The sequence below is a fragment of the Podarcis melisellensis genome (assembly GCF_964234715.1).
Source record: "Podarcis melisellensis genome assembly, chromosome: 3".
NCBI classification, from domain to species: Eukaryota; Metazoa; Chordata; class Lepidosauria; order Squamata; family Lacertidae; genus Podarcis; species Podarcis melisellensis.
This window is the reverse complement of record NC_138530.1, coordinates 47,745,249-47,768,341: the sequence shown is the minus strand read 5'-3', so window position 1 is coordinate 47,768,341 and position 23,093 is coordinate 47,745,249. Positions and strand designations below refer to the sequence as shown.

Genomic DNA, 23,093 nt, shown 5'->3' with positions numbered 1-23,093 from the left:
GATACCCACATTTGGTTACTTATAACTGCACCTCGTGCAGAGCAGCGGTACACCAGATCAGACAAATTTCACTCCACTCCGTAGGTGAAACCCATCCCCAATGGGCATAGTAGGCAAGGAAATAGATTTCTCTAGTTCATATGATTTGGAAGTCAGCTGCTTGCCTAAACTAGGCATTGGCCATTATCTGCAAATTCTACACAGTCTTAAAACAACACAGACTGCTCCAGTCAGGTCCCATCTGCGCTATACATTTAAAGGGGAATATAGGTCTCCTAGCAACTCTTGGCAGCCATAACAAACTACAGTTCCTATGATTCTTTGGGAGAAGTCATGGCCATTTAGAGAGGTGTGATACTGCCACCTGCCCAGATTTTAACTTGTCTGAATTAATTTTAAGATGTATTTTAATTAATTGATGTCTGTTTTTATGCATATTGTGTTGTTTTTATGATGTTAGCTGCTCTGAGCCCGGCCTCGGCCAGGGAGGGTGGGATACAAATAAAAGAAGTATTATTATTATTGTTATTGTTATTATATGTATAGTGCAGATGGGGTCTCAAATGAGCCTGGGCTCCCTATATTTTTCTAGCTGAGCAGCTGTGCCATGGATTTGTTTTGTATTTTTCCGGTTCAAGTGGCTTGTTTTTCTCTGCCTCCTTGCCCATGGAACACCCACTGTTCATCTGGGTATAAGAATCCAAAATGGGTAACCACTCACACTTGTCACTTGAAAACTCCCTCGCAAAACCCATCTCACGTTGCCTCTCTCACTCCAGGGCTGGCTGTATAAGGAGTCAACACACACTGACAACATGAAAAAGGTCCCTTTCTTCTCCCTCCGTCTGCTCTCTTGTGGACCTAAAAAGGCCACACACACACCCATCAGTGCTACAGGGAAGGAATCTGCAATCCACTAAACTACACAAGATGTTGTGGGTCATGTAGCTTTGCCCTTTAAGTGCTGCTTTGGTTTTGGTGTTAAACGTAGCCAGCGAGGAGATCAGGAACCCAGCATGCTGGTTGTGTGAGGGGGGTTTTATATTAAAAAACCTTTTGCCTGTACTGTGAGCCTTCTCTTGGTTGGGTCCCTGTGGCTGCAGGCTAAATTGCCAAAGCAGCCCTCTTCGTCAAGGCTAGCTTAGTTCAACAGGCAACGCAGGCAGTCAAAACTGCAGCATTCAAGAGGTGTTGACTACCTAGGATGATGCTTGGAAAGGAGTACTCATGGTCTTCCAGCAATTTTCTCCAAGTCCAAACCATTTCTCCTCACTCCACTTATTTAGGGACTGGGGGAAAGTGGCTGCAGTTGGGGAAACCACCACAATTGTCACCACATACAACATGGACAGCTTGATGCCCACAGACACAGCATGTTAGTGTACCCAGTAGAATAGGTTGTCACGTGTGCTTGGTTGTGTGGTGTACGTATGTGTGGTGCCCACAACAGTTTTTCCAGTTTCCAAAGGGTTGGTGACCTTGGCCTACAGCATTGTGTGTTAAGAACACAAGGCTCCAGATGTCATACACTTGTATGACTTCCAAGAGGATCTCTGCTCGGACACATGCCACTGTCCACATCCTGCCCAACTAATCAACTGCACAGAATCACTGGGTGATTATGGGAATTGGTCCAGCCCCCTCACCTAGGTAAAGGCAAAGGTAAAGGACCCCTGGACGGTTAAGCCCAGTCAAAGGCAACTATGGGATTGCGACTCTCATCCTGCTTTCAGGCTGAGGGAGCCGGCGTTTGTCCACAGACAGCTTTCCGGGTCATGTGGCCAGCATGACTGAATCCTTTCTGGTGCAACAAAACACTGACGGAAACCAGAGTGCCTGGAAACGCAGTTTACCTTCCTGCCACAGTAGTACCTATTTATCTACTTGCACTGGTGTGCTTTCAAACTGCTAGGTTGGCAGGAGCTGGGACAGAGCAACAGGAGCTCACCCTGTTGCAGGGATTCGAACCACCAACCTTCTGATTGGCAAGCCCAAGAGGCTCAGTGGTTTAGACCCTCACCTACAAGGATGCAGTCCTCTTCTCCCCCCCCCCCAAAAAAATATATCTGTGAAGCATTTTGAAGCCTTTCAGAGTGGTGTGTGAAAAAGCGCAGAAAAGGGTTTAATGAAGGGTGAAAATGTTCTTCATGGCAACCCAAAGGGACAGACCTACTCACAGAAATCTGAGAAGAACCCCTTGACAAAGCAGTCTTGTTTTCTGTTTTTATGTTGTTAGCCCTTACTGAAAGAAATGTGGATTGTAAACTTTAAAAATCCAAAACATTATCCTCTTCTTGTTGATATGGAGCCGAGGCCAAGATGACAGCAGCTTGCCTAAGGACACTTTGTGAGCTTGTGACACAGGCCAGGTTTCAGCCAGGGATTTTCTGGCTCATACTTGAGGCCCATAGCCACAATTTCCCAGTCACTGCTTCTCAGTGAAGAAGCAATTGCCTTTCTCCGCAGAGCAACCTAACCACAACTTCAAAGAAATCTGCCTGTGAAAGGAATTCTTGAACACTTAAAAGAGTCACATGCCGCCACCGCTCACATGAGTTGAAATCCGGGAGGGAAAGCATGGCTGTTTTGCCAGATTTATCCAAATGTACCACACACAAACCCCCTTTCAAAGTCCCTTCAAATGGGTATTGTCATTCAGCTGGAATTTTAGGGAATGATTAAACAAAATCGGGTCATCTATTAGCCCCTTGATGTTTTAAGAACAAATGTGTGTGTGCTTTTTTAAGGACAAAAAAAAAGAAATGTCCTTTGGTGCTGTAAGGCTGCAGCCGGACAGTGAACTTTTGACAATGGCTCCCTCTTGTGATAAAATTGCTATATTGCAAAGGCCACCCAACATGAAGGTTCTACAGAACAGGAAATATCAGCTGTGTGTGTTTTGTTTCCATTTGCCATGTGTTGTCCTAGAACAGCCCCTCTATGGTCCTCTGCCAGTCTTCTGTAGTTCTCCATTACCCACACAAAGATGTAGGAATTAATTTTCCCTACAAGTCGATGCCAACAGGTCCCAGAATTTGATCACAGAACAGCTAAAGTGACTGTATGCCACCTCAAGGTAGCCAGCAAACCATATTGCTATTGCACAACATCACCAAATTAAAAACAGTAACGTGATGAAGACTGCAGTGAGGTAGCCCATAACACAAGCTCAGAGTGGACTGGAATGAATGAGTGCTCTCCTGTGTATCCACAAGATGAGAACATGCACAGCACCATCCAGTATGATGGTTCATCCTCGGATGTCTCCCCTATAAAGAGCAGTGTGAAACAGGGTTGTGTTCTCAGCTGTATTTGGCACCTTCTTCTTCCTGTTGCTCTCCATGCCTTCAAGGAGCAATGAGGGTCTGTTCGACTTGGCACGTCTCCATGGCAAGACAAGTGCAGCAGGTTCTTATCCAAGAGATGCTGTTTTGCAGATGACGCACCCTTGACACAGCACTCCAAGAAAGCTCCACAAAGACTCACCAGCCATTTTGCCCAAGCCTGCATGGAATTCGGCCTTCCCATCAGACTGACAAAGACCAACATCCTGGGTCAGGATGTTGCCAGCACTCTATGCATCAGCACTTGATGACCACATGCTTGAAGCTGTTGTTGTTGTTTAGTCGTTCAGTCGTGTCCGACTCTTCGTGACCCCATGGACCAGAGCACGCCAGGCACTCCTGTCTTCCACCGCCTCCCGCAGTTTGGTCAAACTCATGCTGGTAGCTTCGAGAACACTGTCCAACCATCTTGTCCACTGTCGTCCCCTTCTCCTTGTGACCTCCATCTTTCCCAACATCAGGGTCTTTTCCAGGGAGTCTTCTCTTCTCATGAGGTGGCCAAAGTATTGGAGCCTCAGTTTCACAATCTGTCCTTCCAGTGAGCACTCAGGGCTGATTTCCTTAAGAATGGATAGGTTTCATCTTCTTGCAGTCCATGGGACTCTCAAGCATCTCCTCCAGCACCATAATTCAAAAGCATCCATTCTTCGGCGATTAAACAACTAAACAACAACGAATATATTTGCCTCAGACGTTATACTGTGTAAGGCTATATTTATTTCTCCTTCAGCTGCCCTTTTTCCTTGAACCCTTGGGGTGTGTTAGGCTGGTGAGACAGCAACCTCCTGACTCACGTCAGTTCTCTGATTTGCTTATATATTGAGGGGATGACTCAAATGCTGAAGGAGAGGGCAAGCCTTTGTTAAATCCAAGCATTCTTGACTCATGTCCTATCCAAGAATAATCAGATATGGAAGCATGAAGAAGATTAGTATCTCTGGCATGCACAGATGGTTAGACTGTGGAGCTGTGTAGAAACATCATTACCATGAATGCTGAGGGATATGCAGAAAGACTAAGAAAGGTGACTTTCCTACCTGGGAGATTCTGAAGGTGCAGCCACCACAGAGCTATGTTCCCTGGGTGGCACACCAGTCTGAGAGTCCTGTTTATCAGAGAACAACTGCTGCTCACTACAGGCCAGTGGCAAAATTGCATGTAGACAGCAAATAACATCAGAAATATTAAGAGCCGTGTCAAGTGTATTGAAGAGCCACAACTCTTAATTTTTTAAAAAAGGAAGAATTATTAGGTTTATTAATTAATTAAATTAATTAACAAGCTCTCACAATTACAGCACAATGCGGGGAGTAGTTTTCTTGGTCTCAATATAAAAAACATATAAACCAAAAACATGATTTATTTCCACGTGTTGTTCTACATGAATACCTATTGCCTACAACAAAAGACGACTGCATTGTCTCTTGAAGGTTCTGACTCCACCATCTCTTTACCAAGTAAGCAATTTCTTCTTCAAAACATGCTTGCAATCATTAGGAAAGCATACATCTGTCAGTCACCTACGCAGAAGTTGCTATGGGCACCTGTCCAGATGAACACAGCCTCTAGATTTCAGATACTAAGTACACAAACCTTAAGAACAGCAAGTGTTCAACACCTTGAAAGACAGTCCTCTGTGAGATTTCAAAGTAGCAGGTAGACAATAGGTAGCTCATGCTGTGTACTTTTCATCCCCTTGCTTTAGAGCTTTGTGGTAGTGAGAATAATCGTGATACAGTTCCTTGAAAACTTCTCTCACTCCCACTGGTAAGGACGCATTTAAGAACTTGATATCACGCTCCACACAAAGATCTAGGATGTGATAAATCCCCTCAGTTAGATGTTTCTTTACAGCTGGGTGCAAAGTCACCTAGAAGGAACACAATGACTCATTAAAACGTGTTATTAAACACACACAACACTCATAAGTAAAAGCTCTGAGGCAATACAGTAGCTTATTATCTGTCCAGCAGGTTACCTGATGTACAAAAACACAACCTGAAATTTTGTAAGACCTGCTGAAAAATCTCAACACTAAAATGTAATACACTTTTATTGTTGCATGCGTTCTTGCCATTGAATTTAAAATTGCTTTTATTCCTTATTGTAAGCCACCCTGACAACTTTGTTAACCTAGCACGTACCTCTCCTATGATATACCGTATTTTTCGCACGATTGGACGCACCGGACCATAGGACGCACTTAGTTTTCAGGGGGGGAAATCAAGGAAAAAATATGATTCCCCCCCCCCCCGCAGCTCTGGGAGCAGTGGACAGGTTGCACGCAGCCTGTGCGCTACTCCAAGACCTTCTCCCTGCTTTTGCGGGAGGTGGCGGAATTCCCCCACCTCCCGCAAAAGCCCACAGGAGCCCCGCTTGACTCCTGCGGGCTTTTCGACCAGGAGGGAGAAGGGACTGAAACGGCCAGTCAGTCCCTTCTCCCTCCTTGGGCAAAAGCCCCAAAGAGCTGCGCGCTCTTTAAAGGCTGCGCGGCTCTTGCAGGCTTTTCTGCGAGGTGGGGGAATTCCCCCACCTCCTGGAAAAGCCAGCAAAGCCGTGCAGCCCCTTTAAAGAGCGCACGGCTTTTGCCTGCTTTTGCGGGAGGTGGGGGAATTCCCCCATCTCCTGCAAAAGCCCGCAGGAGGGAGAAGGGACTGACTCGGCCAGTCAGTCCCTTCTCCCTCCTTGGGGAAAAGCCCCCAAGAGCTGCGCGCTCTTTAAAGGCTGCGCGGCTCTTGCAGGCTTTTCTGCGAGGTGGGGGAATTCCCCCACCTCCTGGAAAAGCCAGCAAAGCCGTGCAGCCCCTTTAAAGAGCGCACGGCTTTTGCCTGCTTTTGCGGGAGGTGGGGGAATTCCCCCATCTCCCGCAAAAGCCCGCAGGAGGGAGAAGGGACTGACTCGGCCAGTCAGTCCCTTCTCCGTCCTTGGGGAAAAGCCCCCAAGAGCCGCGCGCTCTTTAAAGGGTGCGCGGCTCCTGCGGGCTTTTCTAGGAGGTGGGGGAATTCCCCCACCTCCTAGAAAAGCCTGCAGAAGCCACGGAGCCTCTTTAAAGAGCACACGGCTTTTGCCTGCTTTTGCGGGAGGTGGGGGAATTCCCCCATCTCCCGCAAAAGCCCACAGGAGGGTTGGAGAGTAGCGGGAAGGCGTCGCGCGCCTTCCTGCTGCCCCCATCCTCTGGGGCTGGCGATGGGGGAAGCGCTGCTTTCCCCCCCCCGCCAGCCTCAAACCCGGGTTGGAGAGTAGCGGGAAGGCGTCGCGCGCCTTCCTGCTGCCCCCCATCCTCTGGGGCTGGCGATGGGGGAAGCGCTGCTTTCCCCACCGCCAGCCTCAAAGAGCAGACTCTCCTGGCTTCAGCGGAAGCAATGCGAAGCCTCTGTAGCGCAGGCTTCGGAGGTTTTGCCTTGCTATCGCTGAAGCCAGGGAGCCTGCATTTGCTCCATAGGACGCACACACATTTCCCCTTCATTTTTGGAGGGGAAAAAGTCCGTCCTATAGAGCGAAAAATACGGTACTTCCCTAAGGCCACTGTCATGTAGCAGTTTGCTTAGCTGACAACAGGTGGCGCTGTGAACTACAGTGGAAGCAGGCCAGGTGAGCCGCGAAATCACAGCCAGTTGGGGCAGCTCCTCAGCAATAGGCCTGGGTGATATGTTGATATATCGCCCAGGACCGCTATGAGGAGCAGGCCGTGATGTTGGTTTCACTCAGTGGTATATTGTTTTTGAAATCATCCTTCAAATTCAAAACAATATAACCAAAACATGCAGTTCACCAGTATGTAACGAATAATAGAAAATTGAGAACACAGCCGTCCTTTATAGAGAAGACAGTAGATGCAGAAGAGACCATTCACTTCATTAAACCAGCTTTGCTTTATGACGTTTCTAGCCCTGAAAGTGATGATGCACATAAACACACACAAACACACTTTTCTTCCACTGTCACCTCCTCAGGCAGGATATGCACTCATTATCTATTATCCTCTTAAGCACTTCTAAGCCTGTCAATCATCAGAACTGGCTATAAAAATCTTCCACACCTGAGCGCTGGCTGTTCCCTTCCAGCCTTCCCCACAACTGGCACAATCTCTGCACTCAAATGTCACCCTGGAAGCATCTTGCTGCCAAGATTTCTAGCCCCAAGGGGAGATTGTGCTATTTTCTGCCACAGAGAGATCCTCTCCTTTCCTCCCTCCATGCGCCAAAAGCCCAAATTAGCTTCATGCTTCCAGACCTGTCGCACTAAGTTCCTAGAATAATGGAAATTAAACTAGAGGCTGTCATTAAAATCCAGGCTTCCCTTCTCTTCCCCAGGCAAGTAATAAACTCTTTCCTAATGAAGTGAACTTCTAATCGCTGTGACAGTTCATGCAGCTTCAGCAGTGCTGGAGAAGTGGAAGCTGCCTTCGAAGAACAAAATGACCAACGCGCATCATCCGAGACGGCCGGGGAGTCATTATTACCAAGAAAAACCGTTCATCTTTATATGTACCTGTTTAATGGGGTTCCAGCAGCCAACAACTGGCCTTGATTTTGCACCTGAAGTACAACATCCCGCTGAAAAAGCTCCCCCTAAAGCTGGAAAAACTGCAGCAAGCTGCCATGCTGATGCTTAACATTCGCAGAGCAGACTGCATTTTAAATTGCTGTCACCAGCCCTTGGACTTTATGGTGAAAGGCAAGAAAGAAATCGAATAAATGATTACAATGTCCATGGGGAGGGGCTGCCCTTAAAACTGTTTCAGCAGCTGTGGCTAGTGGTGAGGTTGCTGAGCAGGGCAACCTAAGATGAGCATGTGACGTGCTTTTTTTGGGGGGGGGGGACAAAACCTGCACGGGCTGCCAATTTGCTGCTGAGGCAGATCTAAGGTTCTTGTGTTGATGGATGGAGCCCTAAACAGCTTGGGACTTTGATATCTGAAGGAACTCCTTTTCCAACAGAGAGCTGCCCGTATGCCAAGAACTTTTAGTTACGCTCACCTTGTTGCACCATGACTTGCTGAGGTCTATCCCGACACAACCCAGAGGGACGGCCTTTTCCACTATGGCACCCAAATTGCGGAACTGACCCCTGTCTGGAATAAAGCAAGTGCCATCTTCTTCCGATGGTTGCTAAGGGCATTTCAGTTCACCCAGGTGCTAGCAGGTTATGAATGCTGAGCCTAAGTGCTATTCAGCTTGTGTTCCATGGATTCTGATGTATATTATAATATTTTCAATAGAATTTTGTTGCATTGCTGTGGACTATCCTGGCAACATTTAATAAGAGCAGTATAGAAATATTTTAAATAAAAATAAATGGGGGAGGGGGAACTGGGGGGGGGAGAGCTTGCTTCCACACAAAATTCAGAATCCTCCTTCACTTATTATTCCCTGAACTGGAAAAATGGATGCTCAAATTAGTATGTAAACTAGGGATGAAACACCTGGTTAATGAACTGTATGTTAAAAGGGATGGGATTTTTTTTGTAGTAGCTGCAAATGTGTACTGCAATGTGCTCTACCTTTGAAGGTGACCTGGAAACTACAACTAATCCAGAATGCAGCAGCTAGACTGGTGACTGGGAGCAGCCGCCGAGACCATTTAACATCGGCCCTGAAAGACCTACATTGGCTCCTGGTACGTTTCCAAGCACATTTTAAAGTGCTGGTGCTGACGTTTAAAGCCCTAAATGGCCTCAGCCCAGTATAACTGAAGGAGCGTCTCCACCCCCATGGTCCAGCTCCGAGGGCCTTCTGGCGATTCCCTCCCTGCGAGAGTTCCAGGGAACCGGCAGAGGGCCTTCTCGGTAGTGGCACCCGCCCCGTGGAATGCCCTCCCATCAGATGTCAAGGAAATAAACAACTATCCAACTTTTTGAAGACATCTGAAGGCAGCCCTGTATAGGGAAGTTTTAAAACGTTTGATGTTTTATCATGTTTTTAATATTCTGGTTCAGGACCTTGGCAAAGTGTGGTTACAGCAAACCCAGACAGTGCAGGGAAGGGAATCAAGACCCTGCAAGGCTGAAGCCTGTTCCTGACATCGGAACCTGTGTCTTTGTTGCTGATATACTAGCTGTTTTTTGGGTCTGCTTCTCGGCAGGTTCTCTGTTGTCTTTCTTTCTCTGCTTTCACCCCCTCTCATAATAAATAATAATAATAATAATAATCTTTATTATTTATACATACAGTGGTACCTCAGGTTACATACGTTTCAGGTTACATACACTTCAGGTTACAGACTCCGCTACCCCAGAAATAGTGCTTCCGGTTAAGAACCTTGCTTCAGGATGAGAACAGAAATTGTGCTCCGGCAGCACAGCGGCTGCAGGAGGCCCCATTAGCTAAAGTGATGCTTCAGGTTAAGAACAGTTTCAGGTTAAGAACCGATATCCGGAACGAATTAAGTACTTAACCCAAGGTACCACTGTACATACATACATACCCCACATATCTAGCTGGGTTTTCCCAGCCACTCTGAGCGACTCCCAGCAGTCAAACTATGGTAAGTGCACACCATAGTTCACCTCCAAACCAGAATCAGAAACCCCACTTTAAACTGAGGTTTAAGAACGTAAGAAAAGGCCCTGATGGATCAGGCCAAATGCCCATCTATCCCATCATCCTGTTCTCACGGTGCCAACCCCTGACCACCTCCATTACTGGTGGTACTAGGCAGCCGTCATGGCTGGTGGCTAGTTTCCAAATTCTAATTAAAAACCTACCTTAATTGCAAGCATCTCTTAATGCTCCAGAATCTTTTTTGCAATCTATTTATGGCGTTTGATGCACAAGGAACATATAATCATTATACTCCCCTCTTTTCCATTCTTACAAATAAATAGTAAATAGCTGATAATTACCTTCTGCAGTTCAATTACATACTGGGCCACAATGAAGGAAGATAACACAGTGAATTCTTCTGTTTTTGCAGCAATATAAGAATACATACGCTCCACCAAGTGGGCACACTTCAGTATAACTTCAAATTCATCTGTGATCCCTTGGAAAGCAAAGCTTAAAGTCAGAGTTTTATTTTTTAATCCTTTCGTGATTCTCCCACCTGCCCCCCTGTAAAATACAGGAACAAACCAAAAATCAACCAAACACAACCGTTTCTGCAGCCTGTTATAAACTGTTAACAAAATGAGGGAAATAAGGGGCTGAACAGAATGTATGCATATGAAAACAATGAGACTGTGTAACAGGAACTCCCTCCTGACCTGTGCAGGGCAAATTTTAGTGCTGTGAAGCAGAATAGAAAGAAACATGACCTTGCATGTTCACTGAAGTACTTTGGCTGCAGTTCCATACACCAGGGGCAGGCAAGCTTTCTTCCAATGGAAGGTGACTGACCAATCAGGAAGAGCCAATGAGAGACCAGAGACAAAGTTTGATGTACCATCCCTTCTCTCTATGTTGTGGTCGTTGGGATAGGCTTCCACCTCAAGGAGTGAGGTCTTACTGGTTCTTGGTGTGATCATTGCCTCCACCCACTACCGAATATGATTCACCTTTCCATAAATGAGCACTCTCTCACACAAAGCCACTGCACGGCCCTAGTTAATTTAGGATGCACACTTTTTAGGATGTAAGCCCTACTGAGCAAAAACAAGACATATTTTGGAATAAACGTTTTCCAGTTTGTGCTGCTAAACTTCAAATCTTGCAAGATGTAGCTGGATCCGCTATGCAAAAGTGTTTTTATGCATAGGTCAGGATCACAAGGTGGGAATAAATGGGATACAAATAAAATACCAGACCTCTGTCTCCTTTCTGTTTCCCCTCGTGCATAACTGAAATAACCAGTCTGTGGAAACTGCTCAAGAAAGATGGAGCTGCTTTGAGCATCACCTGCAAACCAATTAAATACAACACTGAAGCACTGGAACAAAAGGCAATCCGTGTTTTAACTTCAAAACAGATTTATTTGCTAAATTTATCTCCCACCCTTCCATCGCAATATGATCACAGGGCGGGTGACAAGCTACTAGAAAATCAACCGTAAAAATATTTAACGGGGCCTAAAACTCACAATCCAGTTTTGGATGCAACATCCCTCCACCTGCCCCTCTCAGTACACAAGCCGGTCACAAAGCTCAAGGGGTGACCTGGGACTAATCACACTCTCTTAGGCGAAGCTACCTCGTAGGTGGTTGTGAGGATAAAATGGGGACGAATGCTATGCATGCCACTTTGATCTCCTTATGGGAAAAGGGGGGCTAGAAATGGAATTAATAAATAAATTCATAATGATGGGAGTTATTGCCCGGCAACTTCTAGACCTTAGGAAAAAGGATAAAAACACATCAAAATCAACATACGAACTCTGCCCACTTCGTTACCTTAGGATGACACTGCAGGATGGAAAAGAGAACCTCGTGAATTCCCAGGAAGATGTTCCCATACTCCCTTTGGTCGAGAGGGACAGTCAGAAGAATATTGAACACCAGGGTGACGTGATGCGGGTTAGAGAGAACGCCTTCTCCTTGCCTTAGGAGGGCTGCCACTGTCTCCAGTATAGGTACGACGAGGATGGATATGCGCTTTGGATCTTGAGATGCCTCTTTCATTTGCATCTGAGTCAAAAAGGAAGGAAAGAAGCAGCAGCTGTAGGAAAGGATGTGTGCCCCTGTTTCTCTACCGTGTCCTTTCCTGGCAAGCTTCTGCTGCCATCAAACAATGAAGCAGAGCTTCCGGAGGCACATGTGGTTTTCTCCAACAGGAGTAACACTGGTACGTGAATGCAGATCCATAGTTCTGTATCCAAGACACCCGAAATCTGACTTTGTAAAAGTTGATGTACGTTTACAGCAGAAGGACGTACAAAGCAATACAGGCAGAAATCGACGGCCCTTCTGTGCTACCATTTCTTTCTAGCTCAATAGAGGTACAGTGGTACCTCAGGTTAAGTACTTAATTCGTTCTGGAGGTCCATTCTTAACCTGAAACTGTTCTTAACCTGAAGCACCACTTTAGCTAATGGGGCCCCCTGCGGCCGCCGGGCCGCCGGAGCACGATTTCTGTTCTCATCCTGAAACAAAGTTCTTAACCCGAGGTAATATTTCTGGATTAGCGGAGTCTGTAACCTGAAGCATATGTAACCTGAAGCGTATGTAACCCGAGGTACCACTGTAACTCTGTTTTCTGCACACACACACACACCAAGCTTCTCAAGGCTGCACATCACCTGCTGGGATGCTACATCTCCCTAGCGCTGGATGAGTGATGTTCTGAAATTCGGAAAGATGATGTTTCCCCAGAAGGGACATTTCATCGCTCCTGCAACTTCTATTTGTACCTGCATCACAGGAACCTATTGAACAACTCTGATGCAGCCAGCAATTCCCCTCCCCTCTGTACCACTTTGTAAATACTTAACTTTTTCCATTTTTGGTTTCTGTTACTGATGGCTATGCACTCCCCTGTTATGGTATCGTAGTTCTGGGGCACTTGAACCATTTGATTTTTATTTATTTTTTTTAGTGAAAAGGAGGAGGGTTACTATTTTCTGCTGGAATTGCAACTGCTGCATCAATTCATATATATATTCATTGCATACACAATATAATTTCCCCCTTCTCCTCCCTTGACACGTATCCTGCCCTGTGCCCAAAACTGCTCTGCTCCTGAGGGTTGAGTGGGAGACACACAGAACAAAGTTGTGTGGGGAGAGGGGGTGAAGATTCCTTTGCACAAGGAGAAATCATTGAGCTGACAGAATGTCCCCTTAGTGCTACTTGAACACACTCCAATGTCCAGAGTGGCTTCATATTCTCCCACTGTGTAACCCTAAGTCTGGAACACTCATCCAGTCCCCATTTGGAGAAACAATTCCCCCTCCCTTTATGACTCTTTGGAGTGCTATCACTCCCATACAGAAGAGTACAAATCCTAGCCATGTTGCAAAACTAAAGTGTGGACAGGGCCCAACAAGTGTAGCTCCTCACTTTCCATCTACTCCTGTACACATCGGAGTGGGGAACCTGTTCGGCTCCAGACACTGCCGAACTCCGGCTCCCATCAGCCCCAGCCAGCTTGGCCAATGATGGGAGTTGGAGTCCGATCAACAACACCAGCTCCCCACCACATGCTCCTTGGGAATAAAAGACATGTGGGGAGCGCATTAGTGTCAGTAGCACCGATAGGCTCTGAAGCACCACAGTTCTGGCTGCAGAGATACTCACAACTAAAGCAGTGATTATCCGGGGACTGGAAAACCAGAACGCTTTCTCTTTCTCTCTGCTTAAAGGGCAGCCAAGCAGCACTTTGACTAGAGTAACAGCCGACAATGCTTCCTGCAGAAAAGAAAAACAAACATTTCAAACAGGAGATGTGAAAGTGAAAGGGTGCAACTCCAGGAAAGTTAGGTACAATCACAGTTCCATGGAAATGAATAAAATTTAAGTCCATCAAAATAAGAGTTCAGACTCTGCGTTATACATTTTTTTCTAGACATGTAAAATATTTTTTAATATGTCTCTTCCTCAGACCTCCTTTTTCCATTTCCATTTCCCCCTATCTTTCTCCACACAGACACACTGGTTTTCAGGCTTTTCCTTCTGTGGCCACTGAACACTGTCCTTACTGGGCTCTTTGAGGGCATTATTCCTTTCCCTAAATATATGTTTATTTCTGCAACCCCCACAGGTTACCCCCAACTCTGCCAATACTTTTCTTGTACATGTGGTTTTAGTAATGCAAGGACAAGCATTTCAAGACTTCAAGATATTAGCAAGTAACCAGAGTAGGATCTGTACTAGAGGTCCAATTCCCCCATTTACAGTATTTACAAATGCAAGGCTAAAGCACTTTTGGGAAAGGGCCATAACTCAATGGGCAGAACATACATGTCGTCCTGAGCAGGTCCCAGGATCAATTTCCAGCATCTCCAAAGAAAGCAAACATCAGGCAGTAGATCTGAGAAAAGATCTCAACCTGAGATCTTGGGAGAGCCAGGGCCACACAGAATAGGCAACACTGGTTAAATCAGGAATTGGCCTGCCAGATGTTTGTTAACTACAACTCCTATCATCCCCAATACCAAGGGAAGTTAGAGAGCAACAATATCTGTAAGTCCAGAGGTTGTTCCTCATCCTGAGATTAAATAGTTTGATTCTGTAGAAGCCAGTCTAAGATGCCCAAACTTGTCAGTTTCAACGCTACACATTCTGATACCTCCTTTCCATATAAGAGTAGTAAAAAAAGTGCTTGCTGTCATATGGTTGCTATGTAATGTCATAGCAAGGAGTAGGATGGGCAACGACCACTTGTGATGCATATGAGAAGTTTAAAACATAAGTAAATCATTTCCCCCCTACTTCATGATTTTGTTTCCAAATATTGCGAACATCTAATCCCTCAAGCACCACCCTCAACATGGCACAAAAGTCGTCGGGGGTACAATTCTCCACCAGCTGGGCCATCAGTTCTGTCAGCTGCACTTCCAGATCTCGAATCACTTGGACGGTGACTCCAGGACCTGCAATAATGAAAGACAACACTATCATCCAAACTGCAGGCCCGCTGGAGGCTGCTGGGTTATGGATCATTTTAAGAACAATTCACAAAATGGGTTTGCATGAATCGTAACACTTTTCTGAACTTCTACTGAAGTTCTTGGCATCCATCTGTCTCGAGAGACAATGGAGTGCCTCTCTGAGGGTGAAATGAATGGAGAATCACTGTACCTGCTGTGGTTGCAGAGACCCGTAACTGCTGCCTCCTGCATTGTTTTTGCTGCATTAGCAACACACCAAAATGATCTCTCTAGGACGCAAGCCTGGGCAGTGTATATGGAGGTCCTGGGCTGCTCAGATGGCAAGACTCCCCTCAGCCTCACTGATATGGTCCAAAGGAAAGCAGAACAATATATTTGGCGCCAGCTTGGTTGCAGGAGCTGCTGGAAGGAGGAGTACAAGGCGCCATCCAACCCTCTTAGGGACTCCACTATTTGTGTAGGGTTTGCTCCTTAGCCTTTTCTTTGTTTCTTTCATCACCACAAGCTTCCATCAAAGAGGGTAAGTGCTTGTTATGTGGGTAGGATCCCTATTCCTTTCAAAAGCCTGAGGCTAAGGAGAAGAACGGGTGGCCTGGCCTTCTCCTGACACATGACCTTGATTCTGAACTCTCTAAGGGAACATCATCATGATTTTCCTTGCCTAGTACAACAAAGAGGTGTGATCTTGCAGAGTGAAGTGGCTATAGGACAGGGTGGGTGGTACAATGCACAACAGCAAGTAAGGCTGTGCTATTAAGCAGCAGCTATCAGCCAGGCAGGGAGCCTGTGGCCCTTCGATGCTGCTGGACTACGACTCCCATCATTACTGACTGTAAGCCACAGTGGCTGGAGCTGAGGGGAGCTGTAGTCCATCTACTTTTGGAAGGCTCAGGATTCCCCATTCCTGAGCTGGATGTCTGTACCAACATTGTAACTCACAGACTCCCTTAAGGCTTCCATGTGTAACAAAGGGTTGAGAGAGTAGGAGGGATAACCAGTTGTTACCTGCAAGTAGTTTTCCGATGGAGTGAAATGCAGCAATGGAAGTTGCTTGGGCAGGATACAGTTCCGGCATGGAGCAGAAGGCAGTTAGGAACTGCAGCGCGGAGCGAAGGAACTGGACGTTGCCGCCAGCCAAGTCAAGTTCTCTCAAGAGCTGAATGTAGAAACGTTGGTACAATTCGCGGTGAGACAGCTGCTGGCATTTGCTCGGCTGCGCGGGGCTTTTTTGCGCGTTCTCCCCCGTCACCGACTGGGCAAGGAAAGAATCTGCTTTCAGAAGGGTCGTAATGCACGGCAGGAACACCAAAGGCAACGGCTGGCCTTTTGTGTGATTTCTAAGGCAGAGCTGGATGGTTGCTCCTGTCTGCAGCACTGCCTGTTCCAGCAAAACAGGCAGTGTTCCTGAAGCCTGATGGTTCCCCTGCTGCTGGAGGTGCTGGAGGTGCAAAGTTAGAACTTGACACTGTGCTGTTACTGCCACCAAGAGGAGCTGGTCAGCAGCAGGGCTCCAACTCACAGCATGTTCGCTGCTGGCTGCACACGGCTTGCAAGTGGCTAGGAACGACATGAACTTTTCCAGGTTCAGCTTCACACTTTGCCGCCTCTCGAGAGTGAACTGAAGGTAGTGCTCCAAAAAGACCTGGATGCCACACAGAAATTCATCCCACGGAGCAGCTGCTGAAACGCCGGCCGAAGTCTTGCACGCTGCAAATGCAGAGGAGAGGGCGGCTTCGAGAACATCGCTGGCATGCAGGACCTTGAAGGACGAATTGGCGTTCCTGCCCGTCTGCAGGCAGGCCAGGAGATGGTAGCAGGTTGTCCTGAACTTCAGAGACAAGGCCTCGCTGCAAGCAACGCTTGCCTTGGTGTTGGCAGCCAAAGATAGCAGCAAAAGGAAGCACCGCGTGTGGCCCAGAGGAAAGAGGCTGTCCAGATTCAACGCCGAAATTATATCCAGCAAACCCAAAAGCCTATTGAGGTGCTCTTCTTCCAAGGTCACATAATCCCTCCCCTTTGCTGATGATAGTATAACCTGAGCAGCTTTCTCCATTGCTGTCCAGGACATGGAAGGTTCGCTGCTAGGCCCTGTGCTGGCACCGCGACCAGAAGGGTCAAACTCACACCATGGCACATCTTCTGCAGACAGCTGTTGAAGAGGCTGGTTGGCAACGATGCTCGCACAGTGCTGAACTATGTGGCTTAGGAAAGAGGAGTGTAGCGCCCGCAGTTCTGGAAGAAGAGGACTATGCAGCAAATCTGTAGATACCTTTCCAACGGTGATTAAGGAGCTGCCGTCACCATCAGGGGCCGCCTGTGTCTGGTTCGCCAACAGCGTTTTCAGGAGCACACCTGCAACGTACCATGTATCACTCATTGATAGATAGGGGGCCAGGATGGGAAGGTTGGAGACTAGGAGGTGCCAATGAGCGGTAGGGTAAGTGAGGCTAGTTATTGCACCTGCATTGCCATCCCAGGGCTCTGACTCTTCTCCATTCGTGCAACATCTTCCAGACTGAAGGATGAAAGCTCCAGCACACTGCAAAGCCTGGTGGGATGCCTCGGTCTGAGAGCTGGATTGCATCAGCATCATCTTCATTTTCTGAAGCACCAGCCATTCTGTACAGTATCTGCTCCCTGAGCAGGAACAGCTTAAGAGCTTTGTGATCTTCTCCCAGCACTGCGTATCCAAACCAGGGAGGACAGCCGAGAAGTCCCAGTTGCCTACGGTGGAATCAGTAAGAGCCAAGGTTGTTTTGCCTACCAGGGAGGCATACTTTGGGCAATTTAAACTGAAAAGAGTATTGACCGCTACCCAAGTGCAAGCAAGGAGGAGAGCAGAGCCACCAGCTTTCTCTACCCAAAGCTCCAGCTCTGTTTCTTCTGCCTGGCAATCTGTCAGCAGGTCAAACAAAGCTCGGATCATCTCCCTCTGCATCGTCTCCATCAGAGTCTGAGTCCGACGCACAACAGGCAACGGGGTGGAATCATCTAAGCTCCTCATATGGAACAGAACAGAGTGCAGCAATGAGCTCATGGACTGGAGCTTCGAGGCCACGTCAGAGTCTCCTCTGACATCAGGTATAAGGAAAGTCTGGCACTTCTCCAGTATGAGCGCCACAATGTCCAGGATCTGATTGGGTGGCAGATTGAGGAGGCACTCGCAGAGCTTGGCCCGGATGCCTGCAGGAAGAACTGGGAGCCTCAGCTCCTCTGCAGCAGGACGGCAGATGACAGACAGAACCTCTTCAAAGAGCTTTTGGAACTGGCGCAGCTTGGCGTAAGTGTGGAAGAGAGTCGCGACGAGGGTCTCCTGGGCCTTTTTTGTACGCGGCTCAGAGACCTCTGCATCAATCCAAGCAGAGGCCACCAAGTCGTCCAAATCAGGCTCCACAATCAAATGATTTAAGGAGATCAAGGCCTTGAGACACCTGAACCAGGCAGGGATGGCAGGCTGGGAATGACTCACCAGAATCTGTGCCAGCTGGCGGTAAAAGTGAAACTGCACTTCTTTGTGCCGAATCCTATCCGCGGCAACGTTATAGATGCCGTTGCTCAGCACCGAGTTCAAAAGCTGCTCCATGGCCAGGAGCTCCGAGGTCCATTCTGACGGAGAAAACTGGCTGTTCCAAAGATCCTCTTGAAGCCTGGAAATCCTTAGACAGCGATAAAGCCTGGTGAGCATGTGGAAGCAGACAAGGTGGTTTTCAGCCTTATTGTAGGATTCTAGGAACAGCTTAAAGAGGAGAGGCACAGAGTTTGCTACCACTTTCCCATGAAGAGCCGGAGGACAAAAACTAGCATCTTCTAATCTAGCCTGGATTGTGCTGGCCGGCAGCAGGAGATGTTTCAAACCCCCTTTTCTTACGGCGGGAGCCTCCTTCTCTGGCAGCAACTCTTCACTGTAAGACGCCAAGAGTTCTGGCCGGAAAATACCAGCCGCCAGCAGGGCTTCTATGCTGTTCCGGATCTCCTTGCTCTGATGCTGACGCAGATGGCCGTCTTCCGCCTGCGTCCATGCCCCGCTAGTGAGCAAATGCCTCAGGAACAGGCACGGCTGAAGCAGCTGCTTAGTCACTTGCCCAAATACGCGGTTCGCATTGGCCTGCTGCCTCTGAATCAGGAGGTACTGCTGGAAAGTCAGCTGGAGGACTTCGAGCAACTGGGGTGACACAGCCTCTTCCGATGACAACTGCCAACACGCCAGACAGGACAACTTGCTCAGAAGGTCCACCAGGAGCTCAAATTTTGCAGTGTAAACTATCGAGAGAGGGGGCACAGACAGGATGCCTCTACAGCAACTTAGCACAGTGCCAACGTCCTTCAAGGTTTTTTGGGCATAAGAGGTGGAAAGCTTTTCATTCATGACCTGGAGATTAAACAGGAAGCAAAGACAATTCACGGTCAATCTTCTATATGGAAATGATACTCTAATGGTCAATAACTAGGAGAGCTTAAGGTCAGAAGCTCTCCATCTAGTGCCTTCTTACATGATGTTTGGTTAGAGTTACAGGTATTTACTGCAGCTTATGTATCATGTAATAAATCACCTATTATTATTCTTTGCCTCTTTCTCTCTGCCATCGGTATTGTTCTCCCTTCCAACAAAAATATTGTTGCCTCCAAGACAAATAATCCACTGAGGCTCCTTGTAAGGATAGAGCTTAGATCCTGACCAAAGAGGGGCCAGGACCTGCTGACAGCCAAACTAAAGACCCCTAACATGTGGATGAGGGGGATACCATAGTATGCAGTCTTTCTAAAAGTCATATGTGACACTGACTCTAAAAGCTGCATTGTGCTTCTGCAGAACGAAAAAATCTCTTTTCTAAACATCATCTAAGCTGTTCTGCAGCATATCCTGTTTCAGTGACTTTTTAGATTAGGTTCTTCAAAAGTGACCAGAAAAGATTTTGTTCTTATAAACATTCTATATTTTAATGCCCTAAATGTGTTTGTTCTAAATTGTTCAAAGCAGTATGATCTCAAAAAATTACAGAGCTAATTTTCCTGAATGATTGCAGAATTTATTGGGCAATAAAAGACTGACAGCACAGTGCTAACCTAGTCAGTAGCTAATCCTATTGACTTCCCTTGGGCTTACTCCCAAGATAAGTTAGGGCTACAGCCTAAAACTATCTGTTATACAGTTATAATCATAAAACCAGTTATTGGGAGTTAAACCCTATTGTACTGGGAGTTAAATCCCAATGTATTCAGTGGGATTTGCTTCTGAATAAATATACACAAGATGGCCTTGTTTACACATCAAGGTAAGATTGAATCTTGGGCTACAGCTTGTGGTTCATAAGGAGAGACAACATGATAGGTCAAACCTTGTCTTAAAGGTAAAGGTAAAGGGACCCCTGACCATTAGGTCCAGTCATGACTGACTCTGGGGTTGCGGCGCTCATCTCGCTTTATTGGCCCAAGGGAGCCGGCGTACAGCTTCCAGGTCATGTGGCCAGCATGACTAAGCCGCTTCTGGCGAACCAGAGCAGCACATGGAAACGCCGTTTACCTTCCCGCAGGAGTGGTACCTATTTATCTACTTGCACTTTGACGTGCTTTCAAACTGCTAGGTTGGCAGGAGCAAGGACCGAGCAACGGGAGCTCACTCCATCGCGGGAATTTGAACCGCCAACCTTCTGATCGGGAAGTCCTAGGCCCTGTCACAAAACAGGATTTTAAAAGACCAGGGAGGAACAAAGCAGTTGTGACCTCACTGGAAGCCACACCAAGTTTCTCGCATGCACATGAGGATTATATATACATACAAGCTGCAGTCAATACGTATAAATATAGCAGGCACATTTGCAATATTAGAGGAATACGGCAGTCAAGGTGAGCAACAGCTGCTAACAGTTAGCGGAGGTTACCAGAGAAAATTAGAGGGGAACTTATGATGGAAGAGGTGAGACAGTCAGAAAGGCCCAGCATGGACTATACACTACCCACTGATAAACAGGGTCATACTGTCCTGTACATATCTACACATCAAGTTACCTGTGCAATTGAAAAACGTAGGGTGATTGTCTTTCCATCCTTGAAGAGACTCTGCAGCTTCCTGCTATGAAGGATGCTGTCCAGGTACGTCCAAAGCTTCTGAACAATTTCATTGGGCAATTCAAGTTTCTTGTTGGAACAGGAAACCAGGGTATGGCACACCCAATCCAGCAATACCTGTGTTCACAAATAGATTTATACACTAATAATAGCCATTCTACATATTTTTTTAAAATGCCTAGAAACCATGTGTAAGCTACTCTGGAGTTTCATGGAAGATTCCAAGAAGTTCAAGTTCAGCTGGAAATCTGCATATGCTCCAGAACTATGGGTAGGATTCACTTAACAAGTCCTGTCAGCAATGACTGGGCAGCAACTTCTGCTTGCGCACAATGAGCCTGGTATAAACTCTGAGGGTTCATGGATTTTGATGTCTCAAAGCACTATTCAGGAGCAGTAAAGTTATCTTCAAGTCCCACTGGTTTCGGTGCAAGAGAATTGAGCACGAGCTTAACTCTCCCACTGAGATCAGAAGGATGTCTAAACTGGGGCTTTTAGGAAATAAAATAGCAATCAAGGCGTGCTAATACCCTGGAAATCCAAATGTAGAATGTACCCCCATTGTGACGTGTATGAAACATTTGGAAAAGCAAGACAGTACAGTTACTACAAAAACTAGGTGTTACATATTTACTGAAACCCAGATTTCCTTGAGAGAATAAACACATTTACAGCAATGTAAATGCCAAAGATGGCATTCTTGTAATAAATCTTCTATCTTGTAATAAATCTTATTTGTAAGTTGATTAAACTGTTTTTAATGTTCTAACCTGCCCTGAACCTTAGGGTAAAGGGCAGGTAATAAATAACAGCAGCAGCCTTTATGAAAAACTGAACAAAATTAAATACCAAAGTATTCCCTGCCACTTCCAGTTAGAGATGGGTATTAGCTAGATATGAAAAAATGGTTTGAATAACATTATCTGTGTTGAACCAAGGCATTCTATATACAAAATTAATTTGGAACATCATTTGGGAGGGGTTACATTTATGAAAACACATTACTTGTTCTTTGTTTGGAAGAAAGCACTGGTGAGAAATCCATGCAAACTGAGCCAACTTGATTTTGTCTTCCCATGATGTCTTTGCACTTTTTAGCTTCAGGTGAATGCCAGAGTAAATTGCAGCCATGAAGATAGTATCTAAAATAAAATAAAAAGATTTTGAGAAGGAACACTTGAAGTATGCATTAATTGCACTACTAGTCCACAATTTATTATTTTATACAGGTGCACTTCCTTAACGCAGGTTCTCTGTGTTCATTCTGGTTTGTGCCATCAATGAAGAGTGAGCTAATGTCGGGTTAAGAGTGTGAGCTGTGAACCAGGAAGTTCCTATTTCACATTGCAGCCTGCTTAGATGTCACTAACCGCAACATCTTCCCCAAACATAGCAACTGCTAGCCAGATTGCCTTTCATTCCCCAGGATCACAGAAGCAACACTCCGAACAGGTTATGGGTTGCTTATGGTTCTCAAGGAGCAACTACAAAAGGGTCACCATTAACATCCGGACTTCAATGCAGATCCAGCCCTCACCACCAAGAAACCACATCCTGCCCGTACCGTATGAAAAATCTTTCATGCAGGCAATGACAGGACTTCCGGGGAAACTTGAAAATTTGGCACCTCTCGTTCAAAAAAAGATCCTAAATACTTTGACGCAGATCCCACACGTGCTATTAAGGTCGCAAGCTTTCTTAACAGTGAAGCCCATTCAGTAGAGTCTCAGGCTCGGTATATGAAAGATATTTCACTTGCAATCTGGTCCTTCTTTTCGCTTGCCCCCAACCTCTCCCTTTAAAAATAAGAGTAGCAGCAGCAGCAAAAAAAACGTGTCTCACTAAACTCAACTCAATGAGAATTGCTTATTTAAACAGCCATAGCAACAACGCACGCAGAGGATCGCTCCCTCTCGTCCCCGTTCGCTCAGACACGCATCTTGCGCCGAAAAGCACCACGCGGACGAAAAACTCCCCCTCGCCCGGGACTTACGTGCCGATGGCGACGCTTCTTAAGCTCAGCACCACGCTCTGGCCCTGGCCCCGCCCCCTCTCCCGGTCCCTCCACGCACGTGCTGCTTCTTCCGGCACATCCTCAGACTCCCCCCCCCTCCTCCTTCGGCGTCACCTTTCCCCGAACCAGCGAGTTGCAGGAGCCAGAGAGCGAGAGCGAAAAGAGCTCCGCAGGCGTAACTAGCCGAG

At 46.7% G+C, this 23,093-nt stretch overlaps 1 protein-coding gene across 1 annotated transcript; it reads right to left on the bottom strand.

The window, feature by feature from the left end:
* Positions 1–4,042: 4,042 nt before the first annotated feature.
* On the bottom strand, positions 4,043–23,012 carry URB2 (URB2 ribosome biogenesis homolog). Its single transcript, XM_081906778.1, has 10 exons — positions 22,885–23,012; positions 21,897–22,033; positions 20,832–21,008; positions 15,831–19,194; positions 14,647–14,807; positions 13,513–13,623; positions 11,671–11,904; positions 11,089–11,179; positions 10,189–10,328; positions 4,043–5,214 (listed from the first exon to the last, which is right to left on the bottom strand). Exons 2-10 carry the CDS (start codon positions 22,020–22,022, stop codon positions 5,017–5,019), a joined length of 4,602 nt encoding a protein of 1,533 aa, XP_081762904.1. The 5' UTR covers positions 22,023–22,033; positions 22,885–23,012; the 3' UTR covers positions 4,043–5,016.
* Between the last annotated feature and the right edge of the window lie 81 nt (positions 23,013–23,093).